The sequence below is a fragment of the Oryx dammah genome, unplaced genomic scaffold (genome assembly GCF_014754425.2).
Source record: "Oryx dammah isolate SB20612 unplaced genomic scaffold, SCBI_Odam_1.1 HiC_scaffold_9, whole genome shotgun sequence".
Lineage (NCBI taxonomy): Eukaryota > Metazoa > Chordata > Mammalia > Artiodactyla > Bovidae > Oryx > Oryx dammah.
In genome coordinates, this window is record NW_024070193.1 from 43228871 (window position 1) to 43241972 (window position 13102).

At 50.8% G+C, this 13102-nt stretch overlaps 1 protein-coding gene and 1 non-coding gene across 2 annotated transcripts in view; both read right to left on the bottom strand.

The window, feature by feature from the left end:
• Window positions 1-1402: 1402 nt before the first annotated feature.
• Window positions 1403-13102, bottom strand: part of LHFPL4 (LHFPL tetraspan subfamily member 4) — a 34758-nt gene continuing 23058 nt past the window's right edge. Inside the window, exons 2-3 of the mRNA XM_040246176.1 lie at window positions 8289-8525; window positions 1403-5006 (exon numbers count right to left, since the gene is read on the bottom strand). Coding sequence (XP_040102110.1) covers window positions 4906-5006; window positions 8289-8525 — 338 coding nt within the window. The 3' untranslated portion in view covers window positions 1403-4905. The remainder of the gene's footprint in view (window positions 5007-8288; window positions 8526-13102) is intronic.
• Window positions 11605-11677, bottom strand: TRNAE-UUC. The gene has a single exon. It is a non-coding gene; the product is annotated as a tRNA-Glu (tRNA).

A 13102-nucleotide genomic window follows, 5' to 3' on the forward strand; every position in this document is an offset into this window, starting at 1 on the left:
TCATCTTTCTGGCCCAGATCTTTCTCTTGAGCCCCCAAAGCCATGCAAGTCAGCTGACTACTGGACAGTTCATCAGAATGTCCCACATGTATGTCTCAAATTGATTGTCTCGTCCCCTGCTATACTGGCAATTTTTCCCTTTCCCCTCAAGCAAAAAATTTAACTCTCCTCAGTGCCACAATCCCTTAGCACACCACCACCACCACTGTCAGTATAATTCAGATTCCTAAATGTTAAATCCTTTACCTCTCTCAAAACCACTGCCACCACCTTGCTTCAGGCCAGACTTCTGCTTTATTAAGTTGTCCCCAACTAACTCAGCCCCCAAAACACAAGAAGAAGAGGGATCTATCTGAAATGCATATCTAATTGTGTCCTTTTTCTGCTTGAAATCCTTCCCTGTTGCTCTTAGGTCTGAACTGCTGTAAACAGTCTCAGAGCTTTGTCATCATCTGGCCTTTGCTGATCTCTCCAGATTATCTCTGACCCTCCCTACCTCACACTTTACAGTTCAGCATTATTAAATTGCTCTTCTCCACAGGTTCAATTCTATTTCTCATCTCAGCCTTTTTCCCCCAGCTGCCGCCTTTCATGAATGGCTTTCCTAGCCCCTGCCTACCTACCTCCTGTTCATTCTACAGTAAAACCATCCATCCCCTGCTCTACCCACCCCACCTAAAGCCATGTAAGGTATCCCTATACCCACAGTACCCTGCACCAGGCAGATTTCACATTATTGTTACATGTTAATATCCCCAACCAGGCCATTAAGACAAAGGCTCTGATTTTCTTCTTCAAGTTCTAAGCAGATACTATGTGCTCAAAATGTGTTGAATGAAGGCTCAATTCCCAAATGCAAAAATTATAGTCAATAGAGCTGCCGTCTGGGGCATGTTACTATGTGTAAGACACTGCAACACAATTCACAGGCATTTCCTCATCTGTTCCAAGTTCCCTGAGAGCACTGTCATCATCCCCATTTACTCAGTGGGATTTAGAGGTGAAAGGACTTGCCCACAGCCACTCAGGAGGAAAGGGTGGAGCCTTGTGTTCTAGCCCACGCAATCAGGAGCTGGCAAAGATGGCCAGCTATTCTGTCTCCTGGAAACAACTCCAGTTTTAGTTGTTAACAGACTACATTTCAGTTAGGTGTGTGGGATCTCAGGAAGTCTCCTTAAAATGAAATATGGACCAAAGTGACAAGTCCAAACAAGGCCATGAGGTGTCCTTGAGGATGAAAGCCAGGATTGAAGACGGTGCTGAGTTCTGTGTCAGTCATGGTCCGGCTACCTTCATGTAAGGTCTGTTAATACACGGCTATACCTGGTACAAAGGGTCAGGTTGAATCTCACCCCTCTTAATCCCCTGGGGGCCAACTCAGAGAAGGAGAAGCTAGCATGGGTGATATAAAGTGTGTCTTTATTTGAACATCATTCCACCTGCACTGAAGCTCAAATCCAGCAGCAGCAGAAGGGGTCAGGACCAAAATCAATGTTACCGAATTGGACGATGAACAGCGAGGACACATTCAGACAGGACTTACTAATGGAGTGTAGACAACACCAAGCTATCCTAATAACACACAGCACGGGCCCTCTGCTGGTCAGAGCTCAGGGGAGGACTGTGGCTCCCTTGTTCACTTCTCAGGAAACTCCAGTCCCACCTGAAGGCTAGCCCTGAGCCAGGCAGGGGCCTGCGGAAGTTTCTTGTGCCAGGAAGATCCCAGCTTCTCCAAAGAGAGGGTTTTTTTGGTTTCCCTCAGTTCACACTGGGAGCTGCAGAAGGGTGAATCCCATGTGCCCAAGCAGGAACCTCAACAGGCAGCCAGGCAGGAATTTTTCCCCACACAGCCTTCTCTAAAAGCTCCCTGCTTCTTGGCTATAACAGGCCTGAAAAAGATCTTGAACCTATCCATGGTACTGATTCCCAAAGAGGAAAGGTCTCACATCCTGAGACCTGGAAGGACTTGAGCAAGCAGTGCTCTGAACCCCCTCGAGGCTGGAGCTGCCTTGGCCTCTCCTGAGAGTCCTGCATCAGGCAGAGGAAACCCTTTCTGGTCCAGGCATGGCGAGGGGAGGGGTGCCTCAGTGGACCGCTCACACACAGCTCAGCCTCTTTCAGGGACCAAGAGATTCAGCTGGGAACAGACCGTCTCCTCTGCTTCCGCCTCCTCCCAGAGGCTTAAACCAAGTTGCCAGGTGTGGGTGAGAGCAAACCATGAACATCCTCGCTGTGATGCCTTCCTGACCCCAAAGAGCCATCTGGGTCCTGGCTTGCTGACGCTTCAGCCTCACCTGGGGCCTCGCTGAAGCATCTCCTTCCTGCTCTGCTCTCACCTCTGCTGAAGCCTCGGGGACAGGACTTTGGTTTGGTACCCACTCCAGCCTCTTTCCCTTCCCTAAGGTACCCTGGTGTTCCTTCAGTCCCACCAACACTCTCCTCCTAACCCCAGGCTCCTGGGTGCATTGCCCACTGCCCCTTAGTCAGGGCAGCAGGGGGCTGGGCGGATGGTGACAGGGAAGCACCGTCCAACCACTCCAAAGGAAACCACCCCCCTCTCTACCACTAACCCACTCCAGCAGCGCTAACCTGTTGGGCAATCACCTAGATGCAATTCCTTCCCAACAGGTTGGGGCATGGCTGCCTGGGCCCCGCCACTGCCTCTTAGGAGCTGGGTCCTAAGCTTCTCGCCAGCAGCGCACAGGGGTTGGTGGCTCCTGGGTAGCAGCGGCTCCCCATCCCCATCGCCCTCCCCTTCCTTTCCTCCCCGGCACCTGGCCCCCTGCAACCCGCCTCTTCCTCTGCCCCCTCACCATCCCTGTGCCTTCCTTGCCTCCGGCCACTGCCCCTCCCACATCCTAGCTCTCTATCCCTCACATCCTGTTCTTGCCACTCTTTCTCTGCTTTGTCATACCTCGCTCAGTCTCCTCGGAGCTCCATCCCTCCCTCCTCCCAACTTCTGTCCCGCCTCCTCTTCCCCTGTCTCTCTCTTCTTCCCGTTTCTAATCATTTGTTCCTGCTCCCTCCTCCTGTTGGCTTCCAACATCAGGCTTTGGTTAGGATCTTGAAGGAACTCACTTCTACCCCTCACCCACCCCCCACGAGGCTCCCTCACCCACCCCCCACGAGGCTCCCTCACCCTCTCTCTCACTCAGCGTGGGTCAGCGCGGACCCTGGGGGGAGGAGGAGGGGCACAGTGCAGGGGCCGGAGCATGGGGGAGGGGGGTGGGGGGGTGTTTGCCCAGGAGGAGGGAGTAGAGAGGGCAGGGATCAGGACTGAGCACGTTCCAGGTTTTAGGAATCCTCCCAGAACCGAGCACATGATTCCAGTTAGGGTCCAGCTGGGGGACTCGGGCAGAGGATTTCTAGGGTCTCTCTTGGCAACCCTAACTCTCAGGTCCAGGTCCAGGGGAAATGAACACAGGGTTGTGAACACATGGCACTCGCTGCTTTCCTCTCTCCTTCAGCCTCACGTGACATGGTGACCACGTGCTTCCCCACTGAGCCTGCAGGGGCCTCCTGCTGCCCCTCCACAGTGGGCCAGGCAGCAGGTACCTGGAGACAGAAGTAGGCACACAAGATGAAGCTAACCGGCCACCCAGTGTGGGGCTGAAAGGGGCCATCCACACCCCAGGCCAGATGGCTCTACCACCAGGACCCCCAGGCAGTGACGGGAGGTCAGACACACCTATAGTCTCCATCCTGTGCTCCCAGGGGCAGAGGGGAGAGAGAAGACCCTTCATCTGCCCCCGACACACACACACGCGCGCACACACACACTCACACACATTCACTCATGCCTCGGCTCCAAGCATGCCCACTGGGTTTGAGACCGTGGGCAAACCGCAAGGCAAGAGGTGGGCAGGAGAAGGAAGAGGTGGGGACAGGGTTACAAGGCCTGGGGATGGGGACAGGGGGTACCCTGTTCAGAGGTGACCTGCAAGTTCAAGTTATGCAGAAAAGTATCAAAGAGGCAAGACAGTCTCTGCCCTTGGCAGAAGGGGGTGGGGGGGACAACATGAGATGGGGCAGAGGGGTGAGGCATCCCCTAATTTCCCACTCATGGGCCTCTCCCCCAACCCGCAACCCTGACAACAGGGCCAAGAAGTCTATGCTGTACAAAACAGGCCAGGGTCAAGGTCCAGTCCCTGGTGAGCCGTCCACGCAGGGAGGAGACGGCCAGCCCCAGGCTGAGCCACTTTCAGCCCCAGCCTGCAGCAGCCACACGCCACCAAGACAGGAGTCTGAGCGCGGCCTCCAGAGCGGCCTGTCTTGGCTCAGAGTCCGCGCTAACAGGGCCCCAGTCAGCAGCAGACCCGGAGGCCCTGTGCTTTCTCCCTTGGTGCAGCTCGGATTCCTTCAGGAGAGCTGGAAGCAGGCTGGAGCAGAGGGGCCTCGGGGAGGCCGGTGGTGCCTGGAGCTCTGTGAGGAGATGATGGAACCGTTGTTGGCAAAAAAGAAAAAAGGTAGGAAAGAGTCCGGTCTGCCCTGGAGCAGTATCTTGAATGAGTTTCTGCAGGAGATGGGGACCAGAGGAGGCGAAGATGGAGCCAGGCCGCAGCCCTCCAGACTGGGGGAGCCTGGTGGGAAGCCACAGCGCCTCTTTCCCCAGAGACTCAGCAGGGCCCCGGCCAGGCTGGAGAGGAGGAGGAGGCCAGGGGCTGGGGGCCAGCTCCCTTAGGTCAGCTGAAGGAAGTGCAGACCCCCAGGGTCTGCAGGGCCTCTCCCCTCCCCCAGGCTGCATGTCAGCCCCAACCTCTCTTCAAAACCCAGAGTTCGCAGGCAGATAGCAGGTGAGGTGAGTCCAAGATCGGGGTCTTCCCTCGGAGCGTGAATGGAGGGATGAGAGGGCAGGAGCCAGGACAAGCCGAGGGCAGATCAACTCCTGGGCTGTGATTCCGGCCTTCAGGGTCCCTGTGTGTGAGCAACAGGACACGGGAGGACTCCCCATCCGGAGACATCACCCCCTGGCCGCAACACAGAGCTTACCGTAGAGCCCACAAAATCTGAGAGAGATAGAGAGAGAGAATTGGAGAAAGTCAGAGGCCGCCCGGCACTGGGGCTCCCTCAGCCCCTCCTCAGGGCAGAGCTGGGTGGAGGGCTGAGCTGCACAGGTTCTGAAATGCCACCAGGCCTGACGAGCTGGGAGGCCTTGAGCCCCAATTTCCTCATCTGTACAACGAACATAATAGCCTCCTTCTTCAGAGTGATTCTGAGGGGTCAAAAGACATAAATGACGCCTGCCGAGGGCTCTCAGTTCAGTTCAGTTCAGTCGCTCAGTCTCGTCCAACTTTGTGACCCCAGGAACTGCAGCACGCCAGGCTCTGCACATAGTACATAGTGAAAATGCCAGCACTGCAGAGCTTAATTTTGTTCCAGAGGGCTTTGGCTCAGAACTGAGTGTGAGGCTCACTCACCTTGAGTGCCCAGTGAGGGAAGGAAATCCCCAGATGCTGAAGGAAGGCAAACTGGGGCTCCCTTATGTCATTTTTAGGGCACTTTGGGGAAGGAGGAGAGGACGCTTAGTGGGACCCACATGGCCAAACCCCCTCCAAAAGGCCACATGTCTGCCTTTGTACTGCACTTCTGGAAGCGGCCACGAGAGGGCAGGCTCCGACCTCACGCGAAGACCATAGAAAGCACCAGGCGTCTGTGACACGACACAGAGGACAGCTCAGCAGCCCAGGAGGGCTCTGAAAGGGGGACTGGCAGCAGGGAAGAACTTGGCCTTCAGACTTGGACCTGGGCTCAAATCTTGGCTCCACCAGTTAGGTGACCTCAGGTAAGTTACTGGACCTCTCCAGATCTCGGCCGTCCCACTTATAAAATGGTCACGGTGCCTGCCTAATGGGAAGCTGTGACAAGTGACAGCTTTCACTGAGCATTCATCACCTGCCCCTTCATAGGCACAATTTTGGTTCATTGCAGGACAGCCCTGTAAGGTGGTAGCTTTCTCAACACCGTCGTTCTGGTTTTTTTTTTTTTTTTCTTTTCAGTTTTATTGAGATAGAGATGACATACAGCACTGTATAAGTTGGAGGTGTAGAGCATAATGATTTGGCTTATATACTGTGAAAGTATTAGCAACCAATTTAATTTTTTTCTAATTTACTAAATGCTTAATATATGGTAACCTTCATTTAAAACACGTTAAATATACATAACCTACATTACGTGAAATAGGCTGCAAAACCCTCAATATTTTTTGGCATTCTGAAATTTTTACACAAACCACAGCTGGGGGATTGCTGATTCATTAGACAAAATCTGCTTTCTTCTTTCTCTTACTCCAGTAATCACCTCTAAGACACGTTAGACTGGAGGCTGAGTCTTCCCTATCATGGGGAGGGGGTCACTCTCCTCAGAGAAGGAAACCTCATGAAGAACAGGGATTGGGACGTGAGTCAGTATCACTCAGATTTCTCTAAGATGAGAAACATCTGACTTGTAGAAGGAAGCTTCTCAGGAGGATGAAAGAAAAAGGTTGTTCTGAACCTGGAGGGCCTCCCCTCATCCCTTGTCTCATCTCATGAAGACAGTTCTGAGGGGTTCTTCTGGCTCAGGTGAGGTGAGTTGGGTAGAGTCCGGGGAGTCAAAGCCTAGCGCTGGGGCAAGTGTCCCTCTGGTCATCTGGTGTGCCTGTTTGTAGCTAAGTCCCATTATTCTGAGAAGAGGATGGCGCCTATGGACAACTCCACAGATCAGGTCTCTGAGATCCTCAGGGGATTAAAAAGGACCTGAGTCTTTTTTTTTTTTTCCCCACCATTTTCATTTAGGTACTGCAGGAAACAGGCTCAAAGAGGTAAAGTCATTTCTTAGCTCAACCTACTTCCAACACAAACAATTTGCCTTCATGGTCCAAGTGTATTCACACCACAATACTAGAGTACCTCCTGGCAAATGAGCTAATAACCGTCACTATCATTATGCCCATTTTATAGATGAGAGACTCAGATGGCTGTAATTAAAGGAAAGTGCTGAACATAGATCCAGCATCTGCTAACAGTTCAAGGAAGGTTGAGACTAAGAAAATGGTGAAATACAATTTTTCAAGGCAGAAAATGGGCACCCAGACAGGCAGAGTGTCTCCCCCTTCTCCAGGGGCAGTGTGGGCCCCTGGGTCAGAGGCCTGACCTTCCTTTAGAAAACAGTCTGTAATTATCATTACAATTGTGAGTGTGCAATTCCACCTCAGGGAAAGACACTGAGAAAACAGAAAACAAAGACCAAGACAGTCATTCTTGTAATGACCTTCCCAGTAACAGAAAGAAGAAAGAAAAAACAGGGAACCTCCCTAACAGCCCCTACAAGGAGAATGGTTAAGAACCTACGATTCTGTCATCTTATGTAACACTAAGCATTGGATGAAAAGGACAAGATGGTTCTCCATAAAATGATAAAGATCTTAAAGATGTGCTCTAGAACTGAGCGCCAAGAGCCATCTGAGGAGGGATTTGTTTCCATGATGCCTCTCCTGTATCAACATGACACACCATGTATTTCATAAAGGGATGTACGTAGATCCATAGGTAAGCATCTGATAACAGTGGTTAAGGCTCTGGCCTTGGTGGTGTCAATTTTTTCTTTACTGTATATTAATGTTACCTGATACATATGGAGGTTTATGTGTACTATACTAGGTATAAAGCATACTGTACCAAACATCTGTAGGCTCACCATGCAGGAACTTAACTCACCAATAATTTGTACCCATCCACCTGTCCCCCACCTCACATCCTTGCCTCTCTGCTTCCATTCCAACCACAGAGAACCACCATCCTACCTTTTGTATTGATCATTTGGGGTTTTTTTTGTTTGTTTGTTTTTAAATACAATATTAAACTGTATTTAGTGTAGTGTTAATTAGTTTTTAGCTTTAAAAAATTATCACTCTGTCATCTTCTGGAATTTGAGTCCCCCTGCCTCAAATTGTGTTTACAGGATGTAGCCATTCATTGTTACCTAAAACTGGCATTCATTCATTTCCACACGTGTAAACAATTCCGTGATGTGAATACACCACCATGTATTTATCCATCCTCCAAGCTGTTTTTAGTTGCTTGCCATTTTGAAACTGCTGCCAAGAGCATTTATGCACACTTCTCCTGGGTTTATACTCATGGTAGGATTTGCTGGGTCAGGCCCCTGCAAATGTTTAGATCTGAGGGATAACCTCAAACTGTCTCCAAGGCACTCGGCCTCTCTGTAAGGGTTCCTTCTTGGGCTTCCCTTGACTGGGAAGATGTCCCGCCCCACCCCCAGCCGCCACGCCAAGCACGCCCACTCGCCTTTGTTCTCCTGCTTGAGCTCTTCCTGCAGCAGGTCGGTTTGCCGGTTCCCCAGCACGAAGGCAAGGAAGGAGAGGATGAGGGCGTTGAGGATGCCGATGATGGCCAGGATGTACGCCCAGCGCACGGAACAGTCCCCCAGGGAGTACTTCCCAGTCTTGGCCCCGCACATGTCCCGGATCGTCTCGGCGTCCCAGCCGTCGGGGAAGATCATGCAGCCCAACACGAGGCACAGAGCTGAGGGGGCGCCGGGCCGAGCCCGCCGCCGGGCCAGGAAGCAAGAGAGAAGGGGTTGATTACTTCCCAGAGCCTGAGGACCACCAAAAGCCCCCCGTGGGCTGGGACCCCGCACCCCGGCTCGGCCCATCAACCCGGGAGCTTGTTCATCTCCCACCGACCTAGGAACTAAACTCTAGGAGGGCCTCATGCCTTGGAGAGCAGAAACGCAAGGCCTTTGCCTGCCCCACCAGATCAACAACTCCTCCAGGAAGCCCTCCTGGAGACAGGGGAAAACAGCAAATCAGGGTCACCTCCTTCAGCTCCCTTTAGTATCTTGGCACATCGCTCCCTCATCCTCCTCATTCTTTATTTTTTATTTCTGTGATTTACTCAACAAATTTTTATTGCGCGCCATGTTCCAGGCTCAGTAGGCCACCTCCAGGCTGGGATCTCCCCCTCCTGGCAGTGAGAGTTTCTGACCGTGGTTGCTGGAGTGACGTTGCCCTTTTAGTACCTGACAGTCCAACAGAGACTGCATCACTGACACGTCTGAGACGCAAAGGCTCCCAAAGGCTCAGGTTGGAGCAAGGGGGTCCTTGAACCCATGCCAGGCCCACAGGGTGCTAGACCTGGGTTTAAGATGACAGTGATGGCACAGTGGGGGTGGTGGTCAGTTCTGCCCACTGCCTACGAGACACAGCTAGTCCCCAGGGTGGGTAGGGACCCCTGGCTTTGCCATTTCCTTCCTTCAACTACCATATGGGAGAAAGCGTTCCCCACAGCACAGACTCCTCCCTGCCTGAGTCCTGCCTCTTCTGGTCTCATCCCTCACCTTCCAATAGGACAGTCCTTCCGCACATCCCCAAGGATGTGTTCCTCACACTGACACAGGCCGCCTCAGCAGCACTCTGATCTTACACACACACACACACACACAGGAGCAGGCCTGCATTCCCCTCTCCTGTGCTCGCCTTCTTCAAGACAATTCTCCATACAGCTAGTCCATACAGTGTTCAAGGGGAGGCCACCTCTATTTAACGGCTGGGAAACGAGTTGGCGGCAAAGGGGATGGCAAATGCAAAAGGGCTTGAGGCAAGAATGAGCTTGGTGAGTTAAAAGACTTCCACAGTTTGAAGATGCCCTTTAGAAACCCAAATGGGGAAGAAAACCCAGGGAGCACTCAGGGATGGAGATATAAATGTGGGAGCTGTGGCCATGTAAATTCCCGGGACTAGACATTACAGAAACTGACGAGAAGGCCCAGAACTGAACCCAGAGGTGCTCTATCATTTATGGGGCAGGAAGAGAGGAGGAGCCTCTGGAGAGGGCTTGACCCATTCATCTCCCCATACTCCCCTAACACTTTCCAAGACCCTCCAGGACCCTGGAGAGAGGAGGAAGGTCAGTTGCCAGGGATGAAGAAGTGGCAGATGGCATCCCCAGGGCACTCTGAGGGGTCGGAGGAGTGCGCTCCCACCTCCCCATTCTTGGTCCTGAATCTCCAGCTTGAGGCAGGGGTGAGGAAAGAACCTAGGGAGGAGGAAATCCCACCCCGTCCCTCTGCCTCCTCTCCCCTGTACAGCGTTTCCTCTCCCGCCCAGAGCATCCCCGTCTCCATAGAAACGCGGCAGTATCCTGCGGGTGGTCCTCCTCCCTCCACAAGCTCAGCGTTGAGTGAGTTTTTCTTCCCCAGGGCTCTGCGCCTGCACGTTCTCTTGGTCTCCGTGCCTCATCACTTACGTGCCTCTCTAGTCGTGCGTCTCCATTCCTTCTTCTCCACCCTTTTCCTCTTTTTTTGCCTCTCTCTTCACATGCCTCCCCCTCTCTCCAGCTAGTCCATACAGTGCTCAAGCCTCAGTCCTGACCCTCTTTCCTCCTTAGATCTCAGCATCCGACATTCATTCAACACCCCTCCTCTTCTTTCTTTTCTCACTTCTCTTCCTTCTCTTTACCTATCTCCTCACCCTTCCCCCTCTCTGACTCTCCATATATTCCACAAATAAATTCTGAATATCTGCTATGTGTCAGGTACTGTGCAGGCTGCTGGGGACACTGGCAGGCATGGTTTCTTGTCCTCAGAAGCAGAGGTGTGTGGAGAGGAATCAAATCATTATACAAATAGAATACTTATATGTGTCAGGGAGTGACTAGAAAGAGACCCACAATTACAGGGACACACAGAGAAGGTAGGGTCTGGGACCTCTCCATCTCTCACTCACTCTCTCTGCCTCCTTTGCTCTGCAGTGTTCCAGGTGGTGGCGATGGGGCCCCAGAGATTGCTCTGGGAACAAGAAACACCCAGAAGTAAAGCAAATGGAGAAAAGTCACTCGGACAGGGACAGGAAGAGACCTCTAGGGACAGTGTAGGCCAGGTAAGTGATCAAGAGGCTCAACAATCAGTGTGATAACTAGAGGGAAGGCAGCCTTCAACATCCCCATTTGCTGGATGAGAAACCGAGACCTGGGGTCTTTGGAGTACAAGTTCAAGTATCTTTTTGAAGTGATGAGCTGGCTGAATTGGGTAGACATCGGTGCAAGATGCAGGGTGGGGTGGGTGGGTGCATTGTGGGATATATAGCGTCACCCTCAGCCTCGACCCACCACCCACGGTGTCTTACGACACTGTCAGATGTCCCCTTGGGGGCAAAGCTGTCCCTGGTTGAGAACCACTGGTGTAGGGGGAGGCGCTCTCAGATGGGGCGCGACTGTCCAGTCACCCTAGAGTCCACTGACTTCCCAAGCATCCAGGAGGTGTGAGAACTTTAAGATGAATGAAATTTTTTAAAAAAGTTATTAATAATATGATAATGCTAACAAATAGTACTGAGTGCATAACTATGTGCTAGGGTGCTAAGCTCCTAACATGCATGATCTCATTTAATCCGACAACAAATCTAGAGGAGGGAAAAATGATCATCCTCATTTTGCAGATGAGGAAATTGAGGCTGAGAGGAACTAAGTGTCATATCCATGTCACACAGCTAGGAAGTGGTGGGCTCTGTATTCAAACCCAGACAGGTCTTCACTTAATGCTTCTCTTTGAGCAGACTCACTCTTTTTTTTTTCTGGCCACACTACACAGTTTGTGGGATCTTAGTTCCCCAACTAGGGATTGAACCCAGGGCCTCGGTGTTGAAAGCACAAAGTCCTAACCACTGGACCACCAGGGAATTCCTTAGACTTACTTTTAAACTGAGAGGCATTTACTTACAGAGTAAGCTTTATATCACTATCAAAGAAAGGAAACCAGGATCATTTGCCATAGATAGAAGGAAACTATAATCACAAGTATGTGTGTGCTCAGTCATTAAGTCACGTCCAACTCTCTGCAGCCCCATGGTAGAGTGAAACCAAACGTTGTTCTTAGGTTCAAGTTGGACACTTTTACCTGTCACATGCTCTGAGCCACCTCAGAGTACCCTGAAAAGGAAGGAAATTCTGATGGGTGCTACAGTGTGGAGGGATCTTGAGGACACTATGCTAAATTAAATGAGTCAGTCACAAAAGGTCAAATACTGTATGATTGCACTTACATGAGGAACCAAAAGCAGTCAGATTCCTACAGGCAGAATACTGGTCATCAGGGACGACGGGAGGGTGTGGGGAGTTAGCGTTTAATGGGGACAGAGTCTCAGTTCTGCAGGTGAAGAGAGAGGTGTGAGGATAGACGGTACGGATGACTGCACAACGGTGTGAATGTACTTAATGCCACAGAACTGGACACCTAGGAATTGGTAAAATGGTAAATTTTATGTAATGTGTATTTTATAAAAAAAGAGAGAGGGGAAGGAAGGGAGGAACAGGAACACAGAAAATGACATGATGTATTTTCCTCATGGATGTGTATGTAATGTACACAAAAATATCTTAAAAATACAGAAATTAAGTTTATAACCATGGTAGCCTTGGGGCAAGGAGAAGATGGGGACTTTATCCTGTCTCTAATACTTCAGCTCTTCATGGAGTGAATGTATTCATGTATTACTCATAAAATTAAAAAACATAATTAAAAATATGGTTTTTCAGAGAATACACATATATACACACATAAACTTGCAAGTCTATATAAATATTTCTGGAAGGATACAGAAGCAACTTAATGATGGGCACCTCTGAAACACAGCCTGGTGTGGTGGAGGAAAGGAGAGAAACTGTTTCTTCTCTGCCCTCCCGTACTGTTGGAAGTGTTTAACGTGTGCATAGATTACTTTGATGATAAAAACAATATTATTATGTCCAATCCTTTCCCACCTATGTCTGGCCATGAAATCCTCTTAAAGGTGTAAGCCTTTAAGTGAAGTGAAAGTGAAGTCGCTCAGTCGTGTCCGACTCTGCGACCCCGTGGACGGTAGCCCACCAGGCTCCTCCATCCATAGGATTCTCCAGGCAAGAATACTGGAGTGGGTTGCCATTTCCTTCTCCAGGGGATCTTCCTGACCCAGGGATCGAACCCAGGTCCCCCACATTGCAGGCAGATGCTTTAACCTCTAAAAAATTAAAGGAAAGTTAAAAGGAAAAATGATAACTTGGGTTTGAGGAATAAACCCAGACTAACACTTAAAAAGTGATGAATTAGTAAAAGAAAATAAACAATA